Source organism: Suricata suricatta, chromosome 8, assembly GCF_006229205.1.
Source record: "Suricata suricatta isolate VVHF042 chromosome 8, meerkat_22Aug2017_6uvM2_HiC, whole genome shotgun sequence".
NCBI classification, from domain to species: Eukaryota; Metazoa; Chordata; class Mammalia; order Carnivora; family Herpestidae; genus Suricata; species Suricata suricatta.
Genome location: NC_043707.1, coordinates 39,463,974 through 39,488,907, shown reverse-complemented (window position 1 = coordinate 39,488,907; position 24,934 = coordinate 39,463,974). Strand labels below are relative to the sequence as shown.

Here is a 24,934-nt window from a genome sequence, read left to right as displayed (position 1 = left end):
GCTTTGGATTCTGTGTCTCCCTCCCTCTCTGTCCCTCCCCTGCTCATGTTCTTTCTCTCCTTCAAAAATAAACATTAAAAAGAATATCTCAAAGTTGTGAGTTCAAGCCCCATGTTGGTGTAGAGATTACTTAAAAATAAAAAAAAAGAAAGAAATTTTAAACCTTCCTGAGACATAAAATCCATGACTTTAAAATTTATTTTGAGAGAAAGCACACGGGTTGGCGAAGGGCAGAGGGAGAGGGAGAGCACCAGGCAGGTTCAGTGCTGTCAGCACCCAGCCCAAAGCAGGGCTCAAACTCACAAATCATGAGACCCTGACTTGAGCCAAAATCAGGAGTCATATGCTTAACCGACTGAGCCATCCAGGTGCTCCTAAAATCCATGACTTTTAATAACTTAAACCTGAAAGAGATTTCATCTCTACCATAAAGAATTCTGTATACTTGGCATTGAAAGAGATGTTTGTTTAGGGTTCCATGATGGCTATTAAATAGAATAATAAATTTGGCCTCACAACACCCTGGGATAGAGGGAAGGTCAGGGTCTTGAGAAGATAATGGGAAGTGAAACAGGAATGTGAAGGACAGACATAAGCTTCTTAGTTCAGAAAAAAGGTTTTTTTTTTTTTTTTACTTCCTTTTATATTTCATTCCACCTTCCCACTAGAGAAAAAGGTTAATCTTATGTTTTTAATTCCCCCAACAATGTATTCCTGCACATGAGTATCTATTGTATTTCCTAGGCATTTAGAAACTTGGGGTTAAGACCAAAAGCATACTGCCTAATTCTGTTTGCTCTGATAGTTCAAGGGTATTTTAATACTGACCCGCAGCAGTTCTTAATCTCAATCTCAAACTGCCCCCTACCCCCCAGGATAAAGAGGGGGATGGGCAGGAAGGGCTGCTCAGAAGGTACTCAGCAAGCTGGTGATAGAGTGGGGCCGCGCCGTTCCCTGCACCTCCCTCTTTCTGTTCAGTCACCTGCCAATCTTACATAGTTACCAAAATGCAACGTGTTGAAGGCAAGAATGCAGGCTGTGTCAAGCCTAGAACAGTCTGCTGCAAAGCGGGGAAACCATTTTGCTCGCCCTTGATGTGGGGAAGCCCCGTATCTACAGCAGCTGAGCTTAGAGTCAGGCAGTGCCCTCACATGTGGCAACGCAATCTGGACGCCATCAAAGCAGGGGCCGAACTAAAACCTTAGAGGTGGCTGGAAGGGAATGTATGCACATATTTAATAGAAGGAAAACAGTTCGTTTGGTGCTCTTTCAGGTGGGTTCTTTTTGCCTTGCTCACGTGAAGGTCTGGTGTGCTTTAGCAGTTTGGAAAGCCTGTTCAAATACATGAAATGTTTAAAGTAACTTCTCTAAGCTCTTTTCTACAGGAGTGAAACTAGACAGCAGTGCCGGCTCATTGCTTCAGCTTCACATTTTTACATATGCCCACTATGCGTGAAAAGCAAGTGGAGAGAGCTCCTACAAGAGCCCAGTCTCTAGTGTCATTAAGTGGAAGACTAGGCAGAAGCGGTGGCTGTTGTCCGACATGCAGACTGCACAGCTGTGGGCCAGGCATCTCCCCAAGCTCTACCAGGGGGCCTCAGGAGAGGGGGCTGCCAGCCTCCCCGTCGCTGTGGCCCTGACCCTCTGCTGGGGCCTTCTGTGCAGCTTGGAACTACAGGTGGGCCCTAAAGATGGGGGTCCTCCATGGGCTGGGCCATCCCAAGGTCAGCTGGCTCTGGCAGCAGAGTCTAGTGCAAGGACAACTGGGTAGGGTACCACGAGGCTATCCCTAAGTCATTCAGCTGAGCTGTAGGAAACTGTCAATATTTGACCACTTAGATCATCAAACATAGCTATTTCATATGGGTTCAATCTAAACTCTTAATAAGGGAAAAAGGTAAGAAATGAAGCACAGGCTCTTGTCTGCAGTAGATCCTATTTACTCTCTTAGACGCAGACTCTGTTCCCTAGAGTATCTCCCAATTCATCCTGTCTAAGGTTCTGTTACCAGCTGAACTGTGTCCTTCAAAACACAGTGATGTTAGAAGTCCTAATCCTAATAGTGTGATAATGTGAGCTTATTTGGAAATGGGGTAATCAAGTTAAAAGTGAGGTCATTTGTGTGGGCAGTACCAATGAGTGGTGTCGTTAGGGGAAATGTGGACAGATGTACCCAGAGGGAAGATGACGTAAGGACACACAGAGAACGCCATGGCCACGTGAAGACATGAGTGATGCACGTACAAGTCAAGGAATGCCTGAAGCTACCAGTGGGTAGAAAAGAGACCTGAGCAATTCCTTCCCTAGAATTTTGAGAGGGAGTTTGGACTTGTAGAAACTTTGACTTTGGACTTCTCTTCCCAGAACTGTGAGGCAAGGAGTTCTGTTGTTTTAAACCCCCCAGGGTATGGTACTTTGCTATGACAGTGCTAATGCTACGGTCTGTATGTGTGCACCCCGCCCCCACCGAAATGACCGTTCTTATGTTGAAATTCTAATGAACATGTGATGGTATTAGTAGGTGGGCTTTGTGAACTATGTAAGTAATAAAGTGGAGCCCTCATGAATGAGATTAGTGACCTAGTAAGAGAGGATCTAGAGAGATCTCTAGCCCCTTCCATCAAGTGAGGACACAGTGAGAAGGTGCCAGCCATGAGCCCATAAGCTAGCCCTCACCAGATGATGGCTGTGCTGGGAACTTGACCCTGGCCTTCGCAGGCTCCAAAGCCGTGAGCAGTGAGGTTCTGTGTATGTATCTGTGGTGCTTTGTTGCAGCAGCCTGGATGGATTAAGATACCTAGGAGATAAACATGGGCTTCTTCCCGCAACAACAAACTGCACAAGGGACAGTTTATGTTAAAAATGGTACAGCTGTTTATTCCCTAGGATCCAGATTCCCATAGGAACTAGCTGTGTTTCCTATTGTAGCCAAAAAGATTTGTAATTTATACACAGCTTTGTAGTTCACAGCACACACACAGACACACACACGCTCCTTCCTTCGGCGTTCTGGTATATTCAAGTTTGTGGTAAGGGTTTCCATGCGAGTCTTCTCTCCAGGCAGCAACGGGGCAGATGCCATGGTCGCGCCGTCTGAAGGAGCCCATTCAAAGTCACGTGGACCAGACACTTTTCCTAAGTAGACACAAATAGCTGCTGCTCCTCTGGAGTACTGCTGTGTTAGAGTTTAGATGGTGGCAACAGAGCTCCCGGAGCTGTGTTCTGAAGACGCGCTCAGGAGGACCAGTGTTAGCAGGCTTCCCTGGGGGGCGTAAGCAGGGCAGCAGGGCACCGCAGCTGCCTCGGGGGGAGGGGGCCTCATGCGGACAGGTGTTGAATCCGCCAGAAGCTCTTTTATGTCAAACTTTTTTCAGGATCCAGCTTTACAAATAAACCTGAACAAAATAACCAAAAGTGATTATAAGTCAACTGACTGCAATTGGATGGGACTTCTCTGAGTGGAAATGTACATACAAGGAAAGGGATTTAGATTTGTATTTGTACCTTCCGTCTATGGGCCTCTTCTCATTTCTTAGCTAGATTAAGAATCAACTTCGATGGTCACAATACCACCGCGCCTCTCTCCCTCTCTCACTTGGTCATTTCATGGTTCATTACCACTTCCATTAGAGAGAGTCAGGAAAGTGAAAGGAAATGAAATTACAACTAAGCTATCTGGAACCTTTGCTACTGAAAGGTTTAGGGAGATAGGACGCATAAACCACAGCCTGGAATGGAGTTTTTAAATTGACTGTGGAGTCCAATTATTCAGGATCTTTCTTCTGCTTCCATTTCTGCAAACAGCTGATACTTGGGGGTGGGGTGGGTGCGGAGGAATACAAGACACAAAAGGCATTAACCATAAAGGAAGAAAACAATAAATGCAACTACATTACCACGAAAAAAACCCTTCTGTTCAGAGAAAAGGATACCTTAAAGCAAATAAAAGACAACTTACAAACTGGAAGGCGAAATGTGCAGTTTACACACCAAACAAAAACATTAGTTTAATACAAAATACAGAAAAACTCCTAGAAATCAGTTTAACAAAAAGGAAAAGAGGAAAACACAAAAAAGCTGAAGAAATAAGAACTTCACAGAATGGGAACAAATCTGGTCAACAAATACATGAAGAGATGTTCATCTTCACAGGTGATCAGGATCGGGAAAATAAAAAGATCACGCAGAGATCACATTTTATAACCATTTGATTGGAAAAAATCCAGAAGTCTAACTTTGCCACTGGCCAGAGAAGACAGGGATCTTGTGGAGTGCTGGTGGGAGTGTCACTCGGTATAGTTTTAGAGAACAAGCTGGAATCCCCGTGAGGGGCCAAACACGCCCATACTCTACTCCTGACTTGCCCATGTACATCACCAGAATGTTCACTGCAGCCCATTCCTAAGACTCTGGGGCCCAACGTGATGAGAGGTGACACACGCACCGTAGTATAGTCACACTACGCAATATGGTACAGCAGGGCAAATGAGGAAGCGGCATGCCAACAACAGGGTGAACTTCAGCAACGTGAAGCTGAATGAAAAGAAAATCAACGCCCAGAAAAGTACATATAGTGTGATCTTTTTCTCACAAAGTTCAAAACAAACAACTAAACTGTATACTCCTGAGGTACACAGATATAATCTTGATAAAACTCACCAAAACATAATAAGGTACAGGCAAATATAATATGTTAATTATACTTTACTGACCGTGGGGGGGGGGGAGCAGGAGGATGAGATGTGAAAGTAATGAGGTAGGGATATAATATTAAGATTCTGGTTCTGAGGTGGTAGTAGGTTTCAGAGTGTTTATTATTAAATTAAAAAATAAACACATTAGTGAATGAATAAATAAGAGCTGTTTCACATACCCATGTGTCCTAACTCAGAGATTCTGATGAACCCAAACCTGGGTGTTCACATAACATTTGAGGTCCATTAGGATAAAACAGAACAGAAACAAACACAAAGCAGCAGGTATCTAAATGAACTTGTGTAAATGTGAAGCTACAGGATGCAAGGCTCCGGCGGCTCTCGCTGCGCTCAGGCCCCGTGAGAGCCCAAGGACCGGTGTGCAAGCGCTCAGGTAAACCCCCTGCAGACTTCTCACAGGGAAGGGACCTGCATTTCCCAGACAGCAGCAGCATGTTGGGGTTTCTTTCCCCATTTGAAATAAAAACTCAGGTTTGTACCTAATTTTACATTCCTTCTCTTAAATTTCTTAAATTGTGCGAGCTTTAGGTACCACAAAACTTAGCTCCTGTGTTGGTAATCCACTGACTTAACCACGTCACAAGGTACAAGGGCCTCCGCTGGTCTTGCCCTCCAACCTTCGGTCCCCTTCCCGGAGGACACCACTGCTGGTGTGGCATTGCTGAAGGTCTGTGCCGCCCGGGCATACACAGATCTTTCCCCTTCACTCCCATGGATTACCTTTTTTTTTTGAAATGTCAAGCTGACAGAAAAACTGTGAGACTAGTACAAAGAACAGTCTCCTTCGGAACCACTGGAGATTAACTTGTCAAAATGTGGGTAAAATGATGATATATGAAGTTATTCATATTGTACCTAAGAGCAAAAGATTGGGAAAACATTCATGTCCAAGATTTCCAATTCCAACCCAACAGCATTCTAGTTTTCTCTCTTTCCGTATCTAGAAATGCCTCTCTGACAGTGAGGAACCTGGGAGCCAGCTCTCAGCTGCCAGCCTGGGTAGATGCCACCTCCCCTGCGGGCCCTGACATCCCACGTGGAGCCATGCCGTACCCTACTTGGGCTCTGACATCCTGCACTGGACACTTGCCTGTGGGGACACCTCCCCACTCCACTCAGGATCCGACATGGTGCTTGGGCCATCACAGCCACGCGTTGCTGTGGTCTCCAGGTCAATCCCAAGCCTACCATGCCCACTCTACCTAACTGGTTTTGAGGCAAATTAGTCAGGAAGGAAGGAAGAGGTAAAAGAAAAAGAGGAAGAAAAGGGGAAGACGATGCAAAGGGTCTCTCTACATTTTTCATACTAATGATAACATACAGTATTCGTTGTTCTCTATGTGTGTTTTTCATTCAACATATATTGAAATAGCTCCATAATCAAAGGATCTCCTTATTCTTATTTATGACACCACGATACCCCACAGGATTTTTAATGGCATACTCAGTACGGTGGTTTAACTAGTCTCCTATTGATGGATGTCTATGTTTGGCCAATCTTGCTATTCCAAATAACTTTTCCCGAGTAACTAATTACCGTGATAGCAGAGCCACTTCTGTACTGCAATTCCGCACACATTAGTGGGATAAAGTCCTGGAAATGGGTCAAAGAGTACATGACTTTGTAGTTTTGATAGATTTTGACAAGTAGCTCTCTACCAGTAATGTATAAGAATACCTTTAACTTGTTTTTTGCATGATAGGGAATTGAGAATTTCTGGGCATTTTTGGGTTATAAAACCAAAGCAAAGCAAAAACAAAAAAACAACCCCTCAAACACCAAAGACAAAACCCAAAGAAATATAACTCAAACTGAACCAAACCCAAAAAAGACATAGGTTCTTACTTGTCGCCTCTGAGTACAGGGTTTGCTCATCCACACTTCGGATATTACAAGAAAGAAACAATTTCCGCCCTTCAACTTTATCAACTTGGCTATTTATCACAACAACAGAACAAAGGGGGATAGGCCTGCAGAAGGAAAAAGGGAGACACAATTAGTTTTTATCAGATTGACGTAACAGCGATGACCCAGTGCTTGTGAGGGGGCGCGATCTGTAACAGCCAGGGTCAGCGGTATCAGCACACGGACAGACCGCCTTCACCTGGGCTACCCCAGCGGCTGTCCACACCCCCTTCCTCCTGCGTTTTACTGACTTTTAGTGGCAACTGGGTACCTGGGCCTAGGCTGTTCTCAAGGTTAGGCTCAAAGAGGCCACCAGGGACTCAAACTGTTCCTTCTGAAGACCCAGAGCAAAGTCTGAAGGGAGATGGAATCTTTTAAAGAAGTGAAAACAGGACCATGAAATGGTCCCATCAGCTTCTCTCATTTTCTGTCATAATAAAGCATTTTTACCCAAGCCCCTTTAGAATGACTGTGACTAGCAAAACATCCAATAAAAACAAATTGGTAACGGCTTAATATACTAAGCCAGCGCTGTTCAAGAGAACTTTCTTGTGGTGACTGACATGTTCCACCTCTGAGCTGTTCAATACAGTAGCCACTGTCCTGAGCGCCCAAAAGGTGGCTACTGGGAATGAAAAACTCAATCTTTACGTTTACTTATTTTAATGAATTTATACTTAAATTTAAATAGCAACGTGTGACCAGTGGCTACAGTCACCTTTGGAAATCCTGGAGACAGAGAACCATGATGAAAAACGGATCTTTCCAAAGGTGAAATTTTATTTGGCAGAAACCATACGGCAGAGCAGGATGTGTTGTGTGTCCCTACAGCGCCACCGCGTGGGGGAAGGGACGGCTCCAGGTGGACAGGAAGTCCTCCTCCTACCTCTGCCCAGTTTTCAGTCCAATTAGCTTTTCCTGAATCTCCTGATGAAACAACCAAGCTTTCCTTTTCTTCAAACATCTCTTTGTATCATCTTTTATATTGTTTGCCTAATTATCATGATATCTTAAGTCCCTGAAGGTCTAAATCTGTTATCTTTCTGCTGATTCTCACTTATGGTGATTTACTTCCTCATTGCTTATTTCCTTATGTATTTGGCACAGGATCTACTGTTCTACTCCCCCAAAGGGCCACCAATTGACTGAATTAAATTTATTATTAGTAGTAATATTATTAGTAGTAATATTATTATTAGAAATCTAACAATGATATACAGAATATTAAGTCTTGATAAATATTAAATTCTAAACTAAAGCTGATCCTTGAACAATGTGGGAGTTAGGGGCATGGACTCCTGCACAGTGAAAAATCAAAAATCCACGTATAACTTTTAACTTCCTCCAAATTTAACTGCTAACAGTCTACTGCTGACCAGAAGCCTTACCAATTATATAAGCAGTTAATACATATTTTGCTTGATATACGCATCTAGACTGTATACTTAACATAAGGTAAGCCAGAGAAAAGAAAATGTTATTAAAAAAAAATCATAAGAGCGGGGGTGCCTGGGTGGCTCAACTGGTGAAGCATCCAACTTCAGCTCATGTCACAATCTGACAGCTTGTGAATTCAAGCCCTGCGTCGGGACAGCTCAGAGCCTGGAGCTGCTTCGGATTCTGTCTCCCTCTCTCTCTCTGTCCCTCCCCTGCTTGTGCTCTGTGTCTCTCTCAAAAAATAAACATTAAACAAATTAAAAAAAATCATAAGTGCCTGAGTGGCTCAGTTGGTTAAATGACTGACTCTTGATTTCTGCTCAGGTCATGATCTCACAGTTCCTGGGACTGACGCTTGCAGTGGACTCTGCACTGAGAACGTGGAGCCTGCTTGGGATTCTCCCTCCCTACCTCATGTGCCCACCCTCTTAAAAACAAAACATTTAAAAAATAAAATGTTATAATAAAAAAACAAAAGAAAATCCTAAGAGCAGAGGCACCTGGGTGGCTCAGTCAGTTAAGTGTCCGACTCTTGATCTCAGCTCGGCTCTAATCTTGGGCTTGTGAGTTCAAGCCCTGTGTTGGGCTCTGTACTGGGCAGGAAGCCTATTTTAAAAAAAAAAAGTTTTAAGAGCAGACAGCCTCTCCTTTCCTGTCCTGCCTGCTGCACCCCTGCAGCATATTTAATAAACTTCTCTCTTCCTTGGGGGAAAAAAAACCATAAGAAAGAGAACATACATTGACTTATGGTACTGTACTGAATTTATTGAAAAAAAAAATCCAAGTAGAAGTCAACCCATGTTGTTCAAGGGTCAAGTGTACTTATATTACCCCATGCTTTACTCTGGTCTTGAATCATCAATTAATAGAAGAGAGTGAAGGCCGTGTGTTGTAGGGAAGAGCAGAGTCACAAGACCTCGGTTCTGATCCTGACTGTATTTGCTCTGTCCACACGATTTCATGGAAATCAAATTGTTTTTAGTAAGTTTTCTAACTGTGGGTAACAGGTGAACAGCAACAGAACTGACGAAGACAGACTGCCAGACGGGACAGGGACTAGTCCTGGGCCTGGCAGGCGGCAGGTGCTCAGGACATAGACATTTGTTGAGCTAAATTATAATCCAAATACTTCGCCTGTTTTCAAATAAGTATTTCTTTTTTTTTGAGAAGGGAGATTGTACTGCATTCTACAGCTTTATCTGAACAAAGAAAAATATTTTAAAACCATGGAACGTGGAAAGATATAAAAACTTAAATTTCAATATTTCTAGGATTGAATTTTATAGTATAAATAGTATAAAATATTGATATAAGCAAAGATGACAATTTCCCCAAGTTAATCTTTAAGTTAATGTAACTGCTAACAAAAATCACATTTCATATTTTGGCAGATTTTGACAAATTTATCCTTTCATTTGATTCATTCAAATGCTACAGAGAAGTGGTTGGTGAGACACAGGATTGTATAAGAGAAGAAGGTGTGACGACAGTCTGGATAAGGAGTTGAAAATCTCAAACACAACTAGGGAAAAAAGGAAACTACCTTAACATAATAAAAATATAAAAGCCATATATGAAAAGCCCTCAGCTCACATCATACTCAATGGTGAAAGACTGAAAACTTCTCCTTTAAGATCAGAAGCAAAACAAGGATGCCTACCTTTGCCACCTCTATTTAACAACTGCATTTCTATACATTAACATGGAATGATCAGTAAATAAAATTAAGAAAATAATGACATTTAAAATAACATAAAAAATAAAATACTTAGGAATAAACTTAACTAAGGAGGCAAAAAGTTGTACACTGAAAACTACAAAACACTGCCAAAAGAAACTGAAGACACAAATAAATGGAAAAATGTCCCGTGTTCATGGATTGGAAGAAAAGACTGTTAAGATGCCAATACTACCCAAGGTGATCTATAGATTCAAAGCAACCTTAGAAAATCCCAACGGCACAATTTTTTACATAAAGAATATGAGTCTCAAGGGACTCTGAATAGGTGAAATGGGTGGGAAGCTGCAAGTCTCACACTTCCTGATTTTAAAACATATTACAAAGCTATAGCAATCAAAACAGTGTGGTACTGGCATACAGACAGACACATAGACCAGTGGAATTGAACAGAGAGCCCATAAATAAACCCTCTCATATATGGTCAAATGCTTTTCGTTAAGGAAGTTAAGACCACTCAGTGGGGAAAGAACAGTCTTTTATGTGGGTTTTTTTTTTAATTTTTTAATTTCTGAGAGACAGAGAGAGACAGGACAAGCAGGGGAGGGTCAGAGAAAGGGAGACACAGGATCTGAAGCAGGCTCCAGGCTCTGAGCCAGCTGTCAGCAAAGAGCCCGATGTGGGGCTCAAACCCACAAACTGTGAGATCATGACCTGAGCCGAAGCCGGACGCTTAACCGACTGAGCCACCCAGGCGCCCCTGTTGCTCTTTCTCTGTTCCTGTGGAAGTTTCCATACCATTTTGGTAACTGTAGGTGTGTAGCTGTAGGATTGAAGAATTCAGTAGGACCACGCTGGGCTTTGTTTCTGACGGATACCAAACTCATCTTGGTGCCTGCCCTTTTATTTCTGTGTAGTTACATACAGCTCTTGTGTTGTTCCATAGTGTGGATCCTGGTGCTCCCCTTGGATTGCCTTCGATCCTTTTCTCACCTTTGTTTTTGTTGTTTGGTTATTTTTGCCTAGAAACTGTTTGGCTCAAACACAGAAAGCCCAAAGTACCTGGAGTTTTGGCCCACAGCCCTCACCGTATGGCTGATGTGGGAGAGAGCTCCCTTGCTTGAGGCAGGAACAATTCACAGGCACACAGTTCACTCCTGAGCCCCCTGGATGACCAGGCTGATGCTGCCCTTTGCAGGACTTCGAGAGCCTAGCCTGGCTGCCTTCTCCCTTTTCCCTGGTTGTTCTGCTCCTCCCACTCCTGGGCTAGTTTCCCCCGGGACCGCACTTATCACTTGCACACAAATCTTTGTCTCAGGGTCTGTGGCTGGGGAGCCTGACCCATGATGTCTAAGAAGCAGAGAATACACAGGAGTTTACCTTTTAAAATTGATGTTGAGATTGGCAGTCATGACAATCCCCCCGGCTATGAGAGCAGTCATACCAAGAGTAGAGTCGATCATGGTTGCGATAGCACCTCCGTGAAGGAATCTAGTTACAACAGCAGAGAGAGAGAGAGAGAGAGAGAGAGAGGTTTTCAAAAGGTCTAAAAACAGAGCCGCTCAGGGGAAGTTATCCAAGCACATCTCCATATAATTTACTCATGAAAGGTCCGTTTTATCCATGTTCAATGAACTGAATGTCAAATAATATCCACTTCCCCAGCTTAATTTTGTTTATAACGTAATAGTAGAGTACTGGTCATCCACAGAACTTAATGGTAATCACAGTATAATTGAGCAGAAAGCTGAAATATAATTTACGAAATTTGTATCATGTCTTTATTTAACTGCACACATCACCGCTTAACAATGTAAGAAAAGCAGATACACACAAGCAAAAAAAAACCAAAAAACCCCAAAATTGAAGGCCTACAATCCCACCGTCTAGTGACAAACTGCTGTTACCATGTTAACGATACTCTCAAATTACACTCTATTGCTCTGTCCGTTGAGTTCGTGATCTAAGAATTATAAAGATCTTCCCAGGTCAATAAATCTATATCTACATTACCACACTGCCTTTCCTGCAGTCCGTGGATATATGTGGATACTATAAGTTAATAAGCTTTCAGATAGAGACTTCTACTGATCTATGCGATGTTATCCGTCATTCTTACCCAGGGGCTCCTTGCAGGTAAGGACCTCCTTGAAATATGCAAACTGTCCTGTCTTCAGCATGATTATGGAACATGGCATATTCAAAGCCCAGGCCTTCCTCAAAGTTTCTGGGAAAGAGCTGGGCCTGTGAAATTTTTTCTTTTATAAGCTTTGCATCTGTAGGGAAATGAAGTGAATGGGCTTATGAGGAACAGGTGGAAGACAGATGCCACGCAGAGCTAAGCACCTGTACCTGCAAGAACCACAGTTAACGGAGGACTGCTTACGAGGTCAACCAGGCACCAAATTATAAGGGAACGGGAGTGTCCCACAGAACCAGAATATAGGATCTTTGCCCACGTGTAATTAACAGTCTAACTGGGGACATGGTAAACAAAGATGAATAAAAACCAAGAACGTACTCACACGTGGCAATCAGGAAATGCGGTATATAAATGCTGAGGCCACACTAAATGAAACCGCAAATAAGGCATAGACAGAAAGTCTTCCTGGAGTAAGTATGGCTCAAATGGAATTTAAAGAAATAGAATAGCGTAACAGTAAGGAGGTTTTCCTTACAGACGGAAGTTTAGCTTCGGCAAAGGGAGGTTATCATACTGAATCAAAGTCAGATCCAGCTCAGCCCAATAGTCTGTGGGACTAGGACTCTAAGCCTCCAAATCCAAGGTTATAACCATTAAGGTTCATGAAATCAAATTAGTGAGTCGCAATTAGGCTTTGAGAGAACAAGTAGGGGAGGGGCTGAGAGAATCCCAAGCAGACTCTGTGCTGTCAGAGCAGAGCCTGATGTGGGGCTCGAACTCACAAACTGTGAGATCATGACCTGAGCTGAAATCAAAGCTAGACACTTAACTGACTGAGCCACCCAGCACCCCTGTTCTAAAGGTAGGGTATGTCTATTCTTCCACATCTATGGTAAGACTTAATTCCCCAAACTCTTAGCTTTCTTTCTTGGCTCATAATGATTTGCATAAGTTCCCTTTATTGTTACTGAACTTACATTTACAAAGTTGGAAAAAGATAGGAGATGAGAAGATTTAGAACTGGAGAGAATGGCTTTTATTTAGGCCATGAACATCCTGGGGGTGGGGCGGGTGCCTGGCTTCTGGACTTGGTACACGCAGTAAGTGGCATACACTGCATGTGCGCACACTGGACGCCCTCTGGGGGTTGTTGAGAAAATTGAGGAACAGTTACAAGCGAGGGCCAGTATCATAGGAGTTGGGAGAATTAAGTTCTTGGCCTCGAACTTGTTGCTTCCTCCACACTTTACCCATCCAGTGAGGAGATAAACCTCAATGATCTCGGAGATCCTTTCAGCTCTGACATTCTGGAACTTCCAAAGAAGCACCAAACCCTTCTAATATTTTACTTAGGAGTTAAAAGTTCCTGATCTAGATTACCAAACCCTGAGGTTATCTCATAAAAATGAGGAAAATAAAGGTGGTGAGAGAAGTTTGTTAGAAATGCAGACTCGAAGGCTCTGCTTCTGACCTGCTGAAGCACAGCCTGCATTTTAACAAGACTCTCAGGTGCATCACATTCGTGTTCAAACCCGAGGCACTGGCTGCTTACAACATGGGACAGCAAGGCCGAGAGCAGAGGAGTGGCATCGGGAGCTCTGCTGTCAGCGCAGAGGCTGCTTCTTCTGTCGCCCTCTCTCTGCCCTTCCTCCGCTGACGCTCTTGCTCTCAAAAATGAATAAACATTCACACACACACACACAAGAAAACAACAAAAAAAGAAAAAATACTAAAACATTAATTGCTAAATATTAAGTCCAAGTTTGCCTACTTGTGGCCTCTTACTACAGTTAGCTACACATTTTGGAGTCTGTTAGTAAACATGTTCTGTGCCACATTGAAAAACTGCACTATGAGGATGTGTAGGCTTACAGAAATTATAAAATGTGTTCATAAATTTGTCAATCTACACAATGCTGGCATCACACAGTTCACAACTGCTTACTTCTTTTCACTAGAAATTAAGTTTTAATAGGTTGAGAATTCTTGGGCACGTGTGTGGCTCAGTTGGTTAAGTGTCCAGCTTCAGCTCAGGTCATGATTTCACGGTTCATGAGTTCGAGCCCCGCATCGGGCTCTGTGCTGACAGCTCAGAGCCTGGAGCCTGCTTCAGATTCTGTGACTCCCTCTCTCTCTGCCCCTTCCCCCTCACACTCTGTCTCTCTCTCTCAAAAATTAAATAAACATTAAAAAAATTTTTAATGAAAGAATTCTAATATATGTCATTAAAATACTAGAAATAATAAGAGAAATAACTCTGTATGCAAAGAAAGGAGGATGTATTTTTGGTAAGAAAAGGTTATGAGGCATGGAGATGGGTTTTTGTTAGGAAACAAAAGAATAATGGTGTCCTCAAGCAGAGCAACTAGTTGTCTCAAAATGACAAGAGGAGAATAAAGGGCAAACTAAGTAGATAAAGTTGGGGAGGAGAGAGGGAGAGAGAATCTTCTTACCTTGGGTGGTCAAGGTGGCTAACACTGAATGAATTTATTATAAGAGTTTTAAAAAATAAGTTTTACTTGCTTGCTTATTTATTTTTGAGAGAGAGCAAGCACGTGCGTGCTCGAGAACACAGGGGGTGGAGGGCCAGAAAAAGGTGAGGAGAGGACCTGACGCGGGCTCTGCATGGACAGCAGCGGACAGCAGAGAGCCTGATGTGAGGCTTGAACTCGCAAACCAAACCGGGAGATCAGGGCCTGAGCTGACGGTAGACGCTTAACCGACTGAGCCACCCAGGTGCCCCTACAGTAAGTTTTTATAGAATGCCTGTACAAAATTAAAATTCAACAATCTTTTGTCTATTAAAAGGACACAGTTTTCTTAGATTATTGGTGTGCTCTTTTTAAGAAACGTTTTTTTTAAATTTTTTTTTTTTAATTTATTTTTGATACAGAGAGAGCATGAGAGGGGGAGGGTCAGAGAGAGAGGGAGACACAGACTCTGAAGCAGGCTCCAGGCTCTGAGCTGGCTGTCAGCAGAGAGCCTGACGCGGGGCTCGAACCCACAAACATGAGATCTGACCTGAGCTGAAGCCAGACGCTTAACCGACTGAGCTACCCAGGCGCCCCTACAATAAGTTTTTATAGAATGCCTGTACAAAATTAAAATTCAACAATCTTTTGTCTATTAAAAGGACACAGTTTTCTTAGATTATTGGTGTGCTCTTTTTAAGAAACGTTTATTTTTTGAGAGAGAGAGACAGAGACAGAGAGACGGAGCCCAAGTGGGGGAGGGGCAGAGAGAGAGAGGGAGACACAGGATCCCAAGCGCGCTCCAGGTCAGCCCAGAGCCTGACTCTGGCCTGAATCCATGAGCCAAGCAAGCTGTGAGATCATGACCTGAGCTGAAGTCGGACACTCAACCTAAGACATTGTGAAAAGTTTTTCTTTACCTTTTAAGTAATCTGCCTAGAAAATAAGAATTTTTTATCTTACCAAAATAATTTCCTGTGTTTTGTGTTGTCTTTTTCAGGTGTTTGATTACTTAAGATACTGAGTCTTCTCCATTAAAAGAGCTAGTTTTTGTTTTGCTTTTACAACTATGTACTTTTCTGGTTTGCCTTTGACAGCTTTTAATTATCACTCTGGTTAAATGAGTGAGTATTGTTCCACACTGACCTATTTGATAAAATGCTCTAAAACGTTTGGTATTTGACAAACTTCCCCTAACCAAAGTTTAAATCAAGTCTTTGAACTCAGACTAACTCTGGGATTTCCCAGCAGGTCCCCAGAACACTTTCTAAAGGAGAGATGTTGAACTATTTCAACTGTATGAAATTCCTAGAAATCTGGCATGTCCTGGCATAATGTTAGCAGTCATAATTCTAGTTATCTTAAAATCTACGTCACAGAAATAACCACACTTCCTTGTCACTTGCATTAGAATGAACTCTCTTCAGATCTTGAACCACGGCTGTTTTTCAGTCTTTCCGTCATTTACAGACAGTTGTTTTACTCTGATGACTTTGCAAAAGTGCTTTGTCTTCTAAGAGATTCAAGAAAAGGACTCTGACAAGTACAGGTTTCTGATAACTTTAACATCATACCAGTGTACTGGTTAAGAATTTCCAGAATTTAGTGGAAAATTCAATTCATAAAACTGCCAAGATCAAGCAAAACAAGAATTAGTTATAAGACTGAATGAGTTGATGTAGATAAAAAGAATTGAAACATTTACCTTTCTCCAATCTGATCCCACCAAAATTTGGAAACTCTTATTGAGTATTCTTATTTTAATAGTGATCTATTTATTTGTAGATAATCTGTTCCCTGCAATAGACAAATATATGACCAAACACGTCAAGGAACTAAGGCTGACTTTTTGGAGCCAAAAAAACTCCCTTCAGAAAACTGCCTAGTACTTTGCTTGCTGGGTTCCTAGCATTATAAGAGGGTAAGGATAGTTACTTCCTGGTAGCCTGCAGAACTGCAGAATATTTATTTGGGGGACCCTGAGAGGAGAAGAATCCACTCAAATTCATAGGTATTATAGGCAAAGACGGTGAGTGGCTTTTAAAAGTCCAGTTTGGGATTCCTTATAGTAAACATTCCAAAAAAACCTGTATGGCCAATTGATATTCTTACAGTGTTGCACATGAATTTGGCCTTAACTTTCATCTTGACCCAGAGTTTACCTTCTAGGCCTGCACTCCGTGGGGGCTACGTGACTAATCCCAGGTACAAGAAAGAGAAAAGCAAACAAGTGAGGAGACAAGGGTTAATGGTCCCTGTTAATGGTTATTTACGATGCAACTGGCATACTCTGTCCTTGAGAACCTAACTCTTTCCTTGAGACGCCCTCTAGGACCCTAAACCTTGCCTTCAGAATAACAAATGTTTTCCTGCAGACCAGGATAAGGGCCTCTCTGTATCTCTTCGTAGACCCCCTTACAATAACCTCTTAATTCTGATTCTGTACCTCCTGCTTGCTTGCTCATTATAAAAAGCCCTAAGTTCTTGGACTCAGGGCCACACATTTGGAGTTCTGTGTTAACTCCATGCGGTCCTGGCCCGTAATAAAGACGCCCTCCATTCGGCTTCAGTGGTCTCGGTTGGTCTCGGTGTCTCTCAGCCTAACAATAGCACCTATGTAAACAATCAGGCCATGTTTAATGAGACTAGACTTATTTTGCAATCAAACTAGTCTTACTATGATTATCTCTGATACAAATGGGTGACTGTAGGGGCGTTAAGCATCCGACTTCTGCTCAGGTCATGGTCTCATGGTTCATGGGTTCTAGCCCCCCAGTGGGTTCTGTGCTGCCGGCTCAGAGCCTGGAGCCTGCTTTGGATTCTGTGTCTCCCTCTCACACTCCCCCACTTGCACTCAGTCTGTCTCTCTCTCTCTAAAATAAGTAAACATTAACAAACAAACAAAACAACAACCAAAAACCAAGTGGGTGACCGTGGGGAGAAAAAGTATGTTTCCAGAGCACACTTTTGCAGATACCAGGTCCCAGCGCTGTTCCCGGTCTTTGCGGTTCCGTTACCTGCAAATTTACCTGGATTCTAAATTCTTCTAGTTTCCTCACATGCCCAGTTCCGCTTGGAATCACTAAGAACAAAATTGCTTGTCCTGAAACCCTGCAAACAGAAGCTAAACCGCTTAAGAGAAACTTCACGGACACCATGAAGGCTCCTGCGTGGACAAGTGCCTGCTGCGGTCTGGCTGCTCAGGGGCTCACACCCGATGATGCCACCAGAGACAGTCACACTGCAAACCAAGGAAATCAGACTTTCAACCCCTTCCAGTGTGACCTCAAACTTCCTACCAGGGTAATTAAGTTCTTTCCAGCTCATCTTTGAACTAAGGCCAAAAGCCCTCCAGTCAAAGTATCCCACGATGGGAACCAAAACTAGCCCCTCAAGCACTAAGGACCGCCCTGAGTCAGCCAGGACCCCATCTGTGACTGACCCTCCGCAGCTAGTGCTCTCTCAAAAATATATAAACACTTTTTTTAAATTAAAAAAAACAAACAACGAAACAGATAATGGCCAATCTGACCTTTACTGCCCACATGCAAGCACCTGAAGACTCAGGGGGAGAAGTTGACCAACATAAAGCCATTTTGGGTTTTATGTAGACTCTTAAAAGAGTCACAGCCCATTGACAAGGACTTGAGACAGGCAGAGTGACCTTCCTCAAGGAACTTAGCTGCCTAAAAGTTAATACTTTGCTAGAGGCAAAAGGCAACCTTAGTTTGACCTTAGCCTGACCTCCAGGGTCCTGTAAAAATTCCTTTGGAAATTTCCTTTCCTCTGCCCCTGCCCCCTAAGATATGTGTTAACAATCATCCTCCAAGCATATGACCCCCCGATATACATGTGAAGGGTCTCATGGCAGTAACAGTTTTTACTAGACAGTAATAAATGACCTGTTCCTAACAGCACCTAGCGCCTCCAGGTCCTGGAAACCTTACTTCCAAATTCCTTAGAGACTTACTCTATCCCTAACCTCTTCCCAACTCCAAAGTACACAATCAGCCATTCCTTGGAACCCCAGTGCAGCTCCTTCTGCCCATGGGTCCTGTTCCTGTGCTTTAATAAAAACCACCCTTTTCTGGGGCACCTGGGTGGCTCAATTGGTTAAGTGTCCAACTTTGGCTGTGGTCATGATCTCACAGTTTGTGGGTTTGAGCCCTGCATTGGGTTCTGCCTTGATAGCTCAGAAAGTGGAGCCTGCTTCGGATTCTGGATCTTCCTCTGGCTCTCTCTCTCTCTCAAAAATACATAAATATACATTTTTTAATTAAAAAAACAAAACAAAAACCAAAACCACTCTTTTTGCACCAAAGATGCTTCAAGGGTTCTTTCTTGACTATTTACTCCCTGAGCCTCAACATTTTCACATAAGTAATCAGCACGTCAATTCTGTTTTATATTGACATTTAAACATTCTTTATGAGAGAGTGGCTGTTCCTACCAGGAAAAAAGACTTTGATATCTTCTATCCTTCGAGAAAATTTATTTTTATATGAAGGCAAATGTTTCCAAGAGCCGTCTTCACTTTTCTTCATGAATTGGTCAAAGAGAAGTCTCATGTCCTTGCTCCAGCTGGGGTTGGGGAGAGAAAGGTCCATATGAATGACCTCAGCAGAAAATGGCCTCTAAAAGAGAGAGGAGAAGAATGGGAGGTGCATTCTATTTCATAGCATACTGTATTTTCAGAGATTGTATCTTGCTACTTCTCATCCTCCCAGAAATCTGTCATTTCAGAGTGGAACCAAATATCAAGTATCACCTGGTCCAATCTCCTTGGGAGGAGGCGACTGACAGAGGTGAATGAAGTGCTCAAAGCCACCCAACTAGCTACAGGCAGAGCAGCACTAAGCCCAGGTCTGTGGATTCCTTTTTTTTTTTTTAATTCATTTTTGAGAGACAGAGAGTGACAGTGTGAGCAGGGGAGGGTCAGAGAGAGAGGGAGACACAGAATCCGAAGCAGGCTCCAGGCTCTGAGTGAGCTGTCAGCACAGAGCCCGATGTGGGGCTCAAACCCACGAACCATGAGATCATGATCTGAGCCGAAGCTGGACACTTAACCGACTGAGCCCCTGTGGATTCCTTTTTAAAAAAAAGCTTGAGCACAGGTGAGCCAGGAACTGGAGATAAAGTGATGAAGGAAACATATTTCAGTGGGGTATGTGGAGGAGCTGAAGCACAGGAAAACTGTTTATCTCAGATGAGGGGGGAGGATGGTTCAGGGACTTGAATCTTGATTAGACCAGTGGAAATTAGCAAACTAGGAAGGGTTATTATAGGCAAGGGAAAAGTGTATGCAAGTTTTGAGGGGTCTTAAGACAACCATATGAAGTAGGTAGTAATTATCATCCCCATTTTACAGATGATAAAACTAAGGCCTAAAAGAAGCTTGGCTTTGTTTCAGTGGAAGGGGAGGAATATGGCTGCGGAAACGGACTTGGCTGCGAGAAACTTCCACACTAAGCCAGCTGGACGAACTGATCAGTATCTGCAGTGCTCCCAGAGTGGTTTTAATAGGGAAATGACAAGATGTGACCTGGTCATCCTATGAAAGATAGCAGGAGGGACCAAGTCGGGATCTGAGGACCCCGTGTGGAGGATTTTAGAGGTAACCCAAGTGAAGAATTATGACTGCACGAAGCAGGACTTGGTGACCATTTTGATAAGGAGAAAGGGAAGAGGAAAACTACAGGCATCAAGTCCAGGTTTCTGAATTGTGCAACACAGTGAGTGACAGAACCAATGATCAAGGAAGAGATACAAAGAGGAGGAGGAGGTCGGGGGGACAGGTGCTTGGGTTTACAGTAACCACGGCTTCCCCCCATGTTCTTTCTCTGCGGCACTGCGCAACACTGCCACTCCTGTGCCCAGGAAGCAGGTGGGCCGGTGCAGAGGCCCTGGAGGGGACAAACCGTGACTTACTAAGAGGAGCAGGACAAAGCAAATGGCATGAGAATGGAAAACTGGTTCTTTTGAATTTGGCAGAAATCTTGGAACATTCAAGATCACAGAAGCAATGGACTCTGTGTCATTAGACTTCTAGCCACCTTTGTCCATTCAGATTCAATGTTATCTACAACCCGAAGACAACAACCCTGAAACAAAAACAGCAGGGCTGTGCTATGACAGGAGAAACAGCTGACCTGCCTGCTGCTGGCTCCTCGTCCTGGCCAGATGGTGACACTATAGACGGCCTGCCTCAAAAAACTCTACAGAATTAAAACTTCGTGGCTGAACAGAAAAAGTATCAACTTCACAAAGGAAATGTGAGCGGGATCAGACTACTCCACTCCCTGGCCCAGGATTTGTACCTTTGTTTTTTCCCTTTGGTTTTGAATTTGCTCATCTCTTTAGAACTCAGCTCAGAACATTTGGGAAAGAAAAAACAATTTTAAAAAATCCATCCATATCTCTCCATCTTAAGATGCTAACATTTGTATATCTTTCTACCAACTTTTCTTAAATGTAATCTTTCTTAAAAAAATTTTTTAAAATATTTATTTATTTTTGAGAGAGAGAGAGAGAGAGTGACAGAGCCTGAGTGGGGGAGAGGCGGACAGTGAACAAGACACAGAATCCGAAGCAGGCTCCAGGCTCTGAGCTGTCAGCACAGACTCTGATGCAGGGCTTGAACTCACAAACCGTGAGATTATGACCTGAGCCGAAGTCGGATGCTCAACTGACTTAGCCACCCAGGTGCCCCTTAAATGTAATCTTTCTTAATATACTTGTAGTTCAGTAAGAAATTTATTTCTTTCTGCCTCACCAGTTATAGTGCCTATTTTCTCATGTCCTTAATCTCAATTATCACCATTTTCAACAGCAGAAAAATAGTCTTTTAAACTGATGTACTATGTACTATAATTTACTTAACCATTTAAAGTGCTTCCAGGGGCTCCTGGGTGGCTCAGTCAGTTAAAATCCAACTTTGGCTCAGGTCATGATCTTGTGGTTCGAGAGTTTGAGCCCCACACTGGGCTCTGTGCTGACAGCTTGGAGCCTGCTTCAGATTCTGTGTGTGTGTCTCTCTCTGTCCCTTCCTGGTCATACTCTGTCTCTATTTCCCAAAAACAAACATTAAAAACATTTATTTTTATTTTTTTAAATGTTTTTAAAAATGTATTTCTGAGAGACATAGCAAGCAGGGGAGGGTCAGAGAGAGAGAGGGGGAGACACAGAATCTGAAGCAGGCTCCAGGCTCTGAGCTAGCTGTCAGGACAGAGCCTGACGCGGGGCTCGAACCCACAAACCGTGAGATCTGACCTGAGCTGAAGCCGGACGCTTAACTGACTGAGCCACCCAGGGGTCCCTAAAAACACTTAAAAGCAAATAAAAATAAAAAGTGTTTTCAATTTTTTGCTGCTTTAAATGAAAATGTTCATTGGAACGTTGTGAAAAGAGCTTATTCTCTATTTTGGATTATTTCCTTAGAATCCAGTGTCAAACACATGGCTTTTAAATTACATGAATTCTGGGGGTGCCTGGGTGGCTCAATTGGTTAAGCGACCAACTCTTGATTTTGGCTCAGGACGTGATCTCAAGGTTCTTGAGTTTGAGCCCCATGTCTGGGCTCTGTGAGCACAGAGTCTGCTTGGGATTCTCTTTCTCCTCTCTTGGTCCCTCCCCTGCTTGCAAGGGCACACACCTTCTCTCTCTTTCTCTCTCTCTCTCTCAAAGAAAAAATTAAAATAAAGCACATGAATGCTGGAAATAACAGATAGAAGTAATACGGATAAAATATGTACTGACCAACACATGTCAACTAAAAGGTAGAATAGAATGTGTAGGATCTGACTCATCCATAGGTCTCATCTTAAACAGACAACTGTAGGATAGATCAGTTCCAGCGTCCTTTTAAGAACAGGGTGATAGAGGTATTTCAAGACTTTTAGCCACTCCATTGGCTGAGGGATCTCCTACCTGATTTCAACTTTGAAAGCGTGGGATTTAACTAAATGTAGTGAACTTTTAAAAATCTGCTATACACTTGGTTCTTTGCCGGGAACTGGGTAAGACAAAGAGAGAAGACTTAGGCTCTGCCCTCAAGTGCTTGCAGCCTCCGATGTGAAAACTACCCTAGGGAAGCACACACAGACACAGGAGTGACATTTAGGGAAAGCTTCAAAAAGATGAGGACTGATGGAGTGATTTCTAAGGGATAAAAAGTTCACGAAGGAAAGAATGTGAAGGCTGCACCAGGCAAAGGCATACAGAGGTAACACAATCATGTGCCACCTTGGGGGCACTGCCTGGATTTCAGTCTTCATGGATGCAAAGTGCAAAGAGAAGAGCAGCCACATGTGAATGGCAAGGCAGAAGAGGCTCTTTGGCCTTGACACAGGGCTTAGATTTCATCCGCTAGGTCAATGTTTCCAAAGGCCAAAATGAAAGGTGACTTTAGGCGGCGCAAGGACAATGACTTAGGTATTTTTAAAAGCATATAATCAAAGGACATAAATAACACATCCCACTGGTGATTTCACAAGTTATTCCTCAGGATAAAGCTCATTAAAAACAGGCAGTCTTTCCAAATCATGAAGGTGGCATTTGAATGATAAAACACTTTTTTCCATTGTAGGGAGCCTCACGAAGTTTTAAGCAAAGCAGGAAACATGAACTTGGGTTTTAGCCACTTCTCTCTGGCATACAGGATGAACTGTAATGTGAGAAGAGCGGGAACGCCGAGAGAGACTGATCAGGGGAAGAGAGGAAGCAGAGCCTTGGAGGACCCCCTTTGCAGATTAGCACGGGAAGAAGACAGGAGGTTTTGTTAGCGTTTGTGTGTTAGGAGGAGGGAGTGTCGAAGTGGGTCTCTCAATTTTAATTAGAGACATGCTGAGTTTAGGTCCTCAGATGAATAGTGTGATGTTGTGAGAAATAAAAATAATGATAGTTTCAGTTCAAGGGATGAGAACTAAGAGATACTTGCTGTAAAGTCACTTGTAAATTCTCAGCAGACTGTGCGTGAAGAGATAAATGTTAGGGGTAATCATTACCTTTTGTAACCTCTGGTAGAGAAAATGTATTCGTAATCTTTGGTAATATATTTTTCAGGTAGGACTTCTTAACTGAAGTTACGACTTTTTTTTTTTTTTTTTTAAGTAATCTCTACACCCAACATGGGGCTTGATCACCACCCGAGATCAAGAGTCGAATGCTCTACTGATTGGGCCGGCCTGGCGCCGCAAGTTATGACTTCTTTTCAACGTGTCTCCTTTTAAGATTAGGTTACTAGACAGAAAGAAAAGACTCATGAAGCTGTAATTACTACTATTAAATATTCTCAACATAGATTACAAGGCACCGACTAATTAAAGAAAGGAATTTATCTTTGTTGTTGTGAGGGGAGAGTTCTCTTTTCCAAAGTGAAAGACGGTATTGGGTTAATAACCAATCTGCACATTCTTTTTCTTCTTCTTTTTTTAATTTGAGAGAGAGAGTGAGAGAGTGCACACGAATAGGGGAAAGGGTCAGAGGGACAGACAGAGAATCCCAAGCAGGCTCCATGCCCAGCAGAGCTTGAGAGCACAGCCTGGGATCGTGACGACTGGGCCACCCAGGCACCCTGCACACATTATTCTTTAAAAAAGAAAGGTACAGGAAGGCTTGAAGTTCTTGCCCAATACAGAGCTGTTCCTTCCTCTGTGTTCCCTTAGTACTTCATTATAGCGTACAGTACATTTTTAAAAAAACGTTTTACTTATTTTTGGGAGAGAGCGCAGGGCGAGAGCAGCGAGCAGGGGAGGGGCAGAGACAGAGGGAGACAGAGGACCCCAAGCAGGCTCCGTGATGACAGCAGTGAGCCTCACGCGGGGCTCGAACTAACTCACGACCTGGGCTTAAGTCAGAGGCTCAACCTACTGAGCCATCCAGGTGCCTCAGTACATTAAAAATTTTTTTTGCAATTTCATCTTTTCTCCCAAACTCGATCTAGAGAGAGTTTTCTTACTCGTCTTTACATTACCAGAGACTAATGTCTTGCATATTGTTGGGGCTTAATAAAGATTAATTATGTCAGTGAAGCAAAACACAAGGGCGCCAGAACAAGGCAATATTACCTTAAATTACTCTTAAAACAGCCTTACAAAAAGTGAGAACCTGGCTTTAGGGTCCCTCAAGCAGAGACATAGGGACAGACACTGCTCTTCTCTCGACCATACAGTGCGATCCTCGGGAGCCGGACCGCTAGGTTAGACCCCAACTCCACCACGCGCCGGCCGTGTGACCTTGCCCGAACCATGACCCCTTCGTTACTGATACCAGTAGCAGCGGGATTCTCCGACCTACGGACCAGAGTCCAGCACCCTGCACGCTGCTTCACACCGGAGTCCCTTGTCCCTCTCCGGCTCTGAACCTCAGGACTGTATGAAAGCGGCCTCGCCGACACCAAAGCTAACGACTCCGGGGCTGACGTTAGCTTTTGCTCTGCAGCCGGCGGGTTGGTCAACGGCCGGCGCAGTCGTCCTCACGGGTCGCCCCTGACGCAGCCAGGCTCGACCGCCCGCTCCCGCCGCCCCGCTCCGGGACTCACCTGCGGCGACCACGGGTCCCTCGCTACCGCACGCGCGCCGCGCACAG

At 43.5% G+C, this 24,934-nt stretch overlaps 1 protein-coding gene across 3 annotated transcripts; it reads right to left on the bottom strand.

Moving 5' to 3' along the window:
- Positions 1–2,850: 2,850 nt before the first annotated feature.
- Positions 2,851–24,928, bottom strand: THEM4 (thioesterase superfamily member 4). 3 transcript variants are annotated; one of them, XM_029948811.1, is made up of 7 exons: positions 23,353–23,469; positions 18,801–18,931; positions 11,856–12,012; positions 11,117–11,227; positions 6,562–6,686; positions 6,253–6,309; positions 2,851–3,395 (listed from the first exon to the last, which is right to left on the bottom strand). In XM_029948811.1, exons 2-7 carry the CDS (start codon positions 18,916–18,918, stop codon positions 3,355–3,357), a joined length of 609 nt encoding a protein of 202 aa, XP_029804671.1. In that variant the 5' UTR covers positions 18,919–18,931; positions 23,353–23,469; the 3' UTR covers positions 2,851–3,354. The 3 variants fall into 3 exon arrangements, with proteins under 3 accessions (XP_029804671.1, XP_029804670.1, XP_029804672.1); XM_029948810.1 differs by having other exon boundaries at positions 18,801–18,984; positions 23,353–23,467; XM_029948812.1 differs by lacking the exons at positions 6,253–6,309; positions 23,353–23,469 and adding an exon at positions 24,888–24,928 and having other exon boundaries at positions 18,801–18,984.
- Between the last annotated feature and the right edge of the window lie 6 nt (positions 24,929–24,934).

What these genes read in the sequence shown, in the direction of transcription:
- THEM4 (XM_029948810.1), bottom strand. Translation starts at nt 18,957, where the DNA reads ATGGACCTTTCTCTCCCCAACCCCAGCTGGAGCAAGGACATGAGACTT. An exon ending in TACCTGCAAGGAGCCCCTGG is followed by an intron (nt 11,228 to 11,855) that starts GTAAGAATGACG and finishes TGTTGTAACTAG; the next exon opens with ATTCCTTCACGGAGGTGCTA. An exon ending in CTCAACATCAATTTTAAAAG is followed by an intron (nt 6,687 to 11,116) that starts GTAAACTCCTGT and finishes TTCCTTCTGCAG; the next exon opens with GCCTATCCCCCTTTGTTCTG.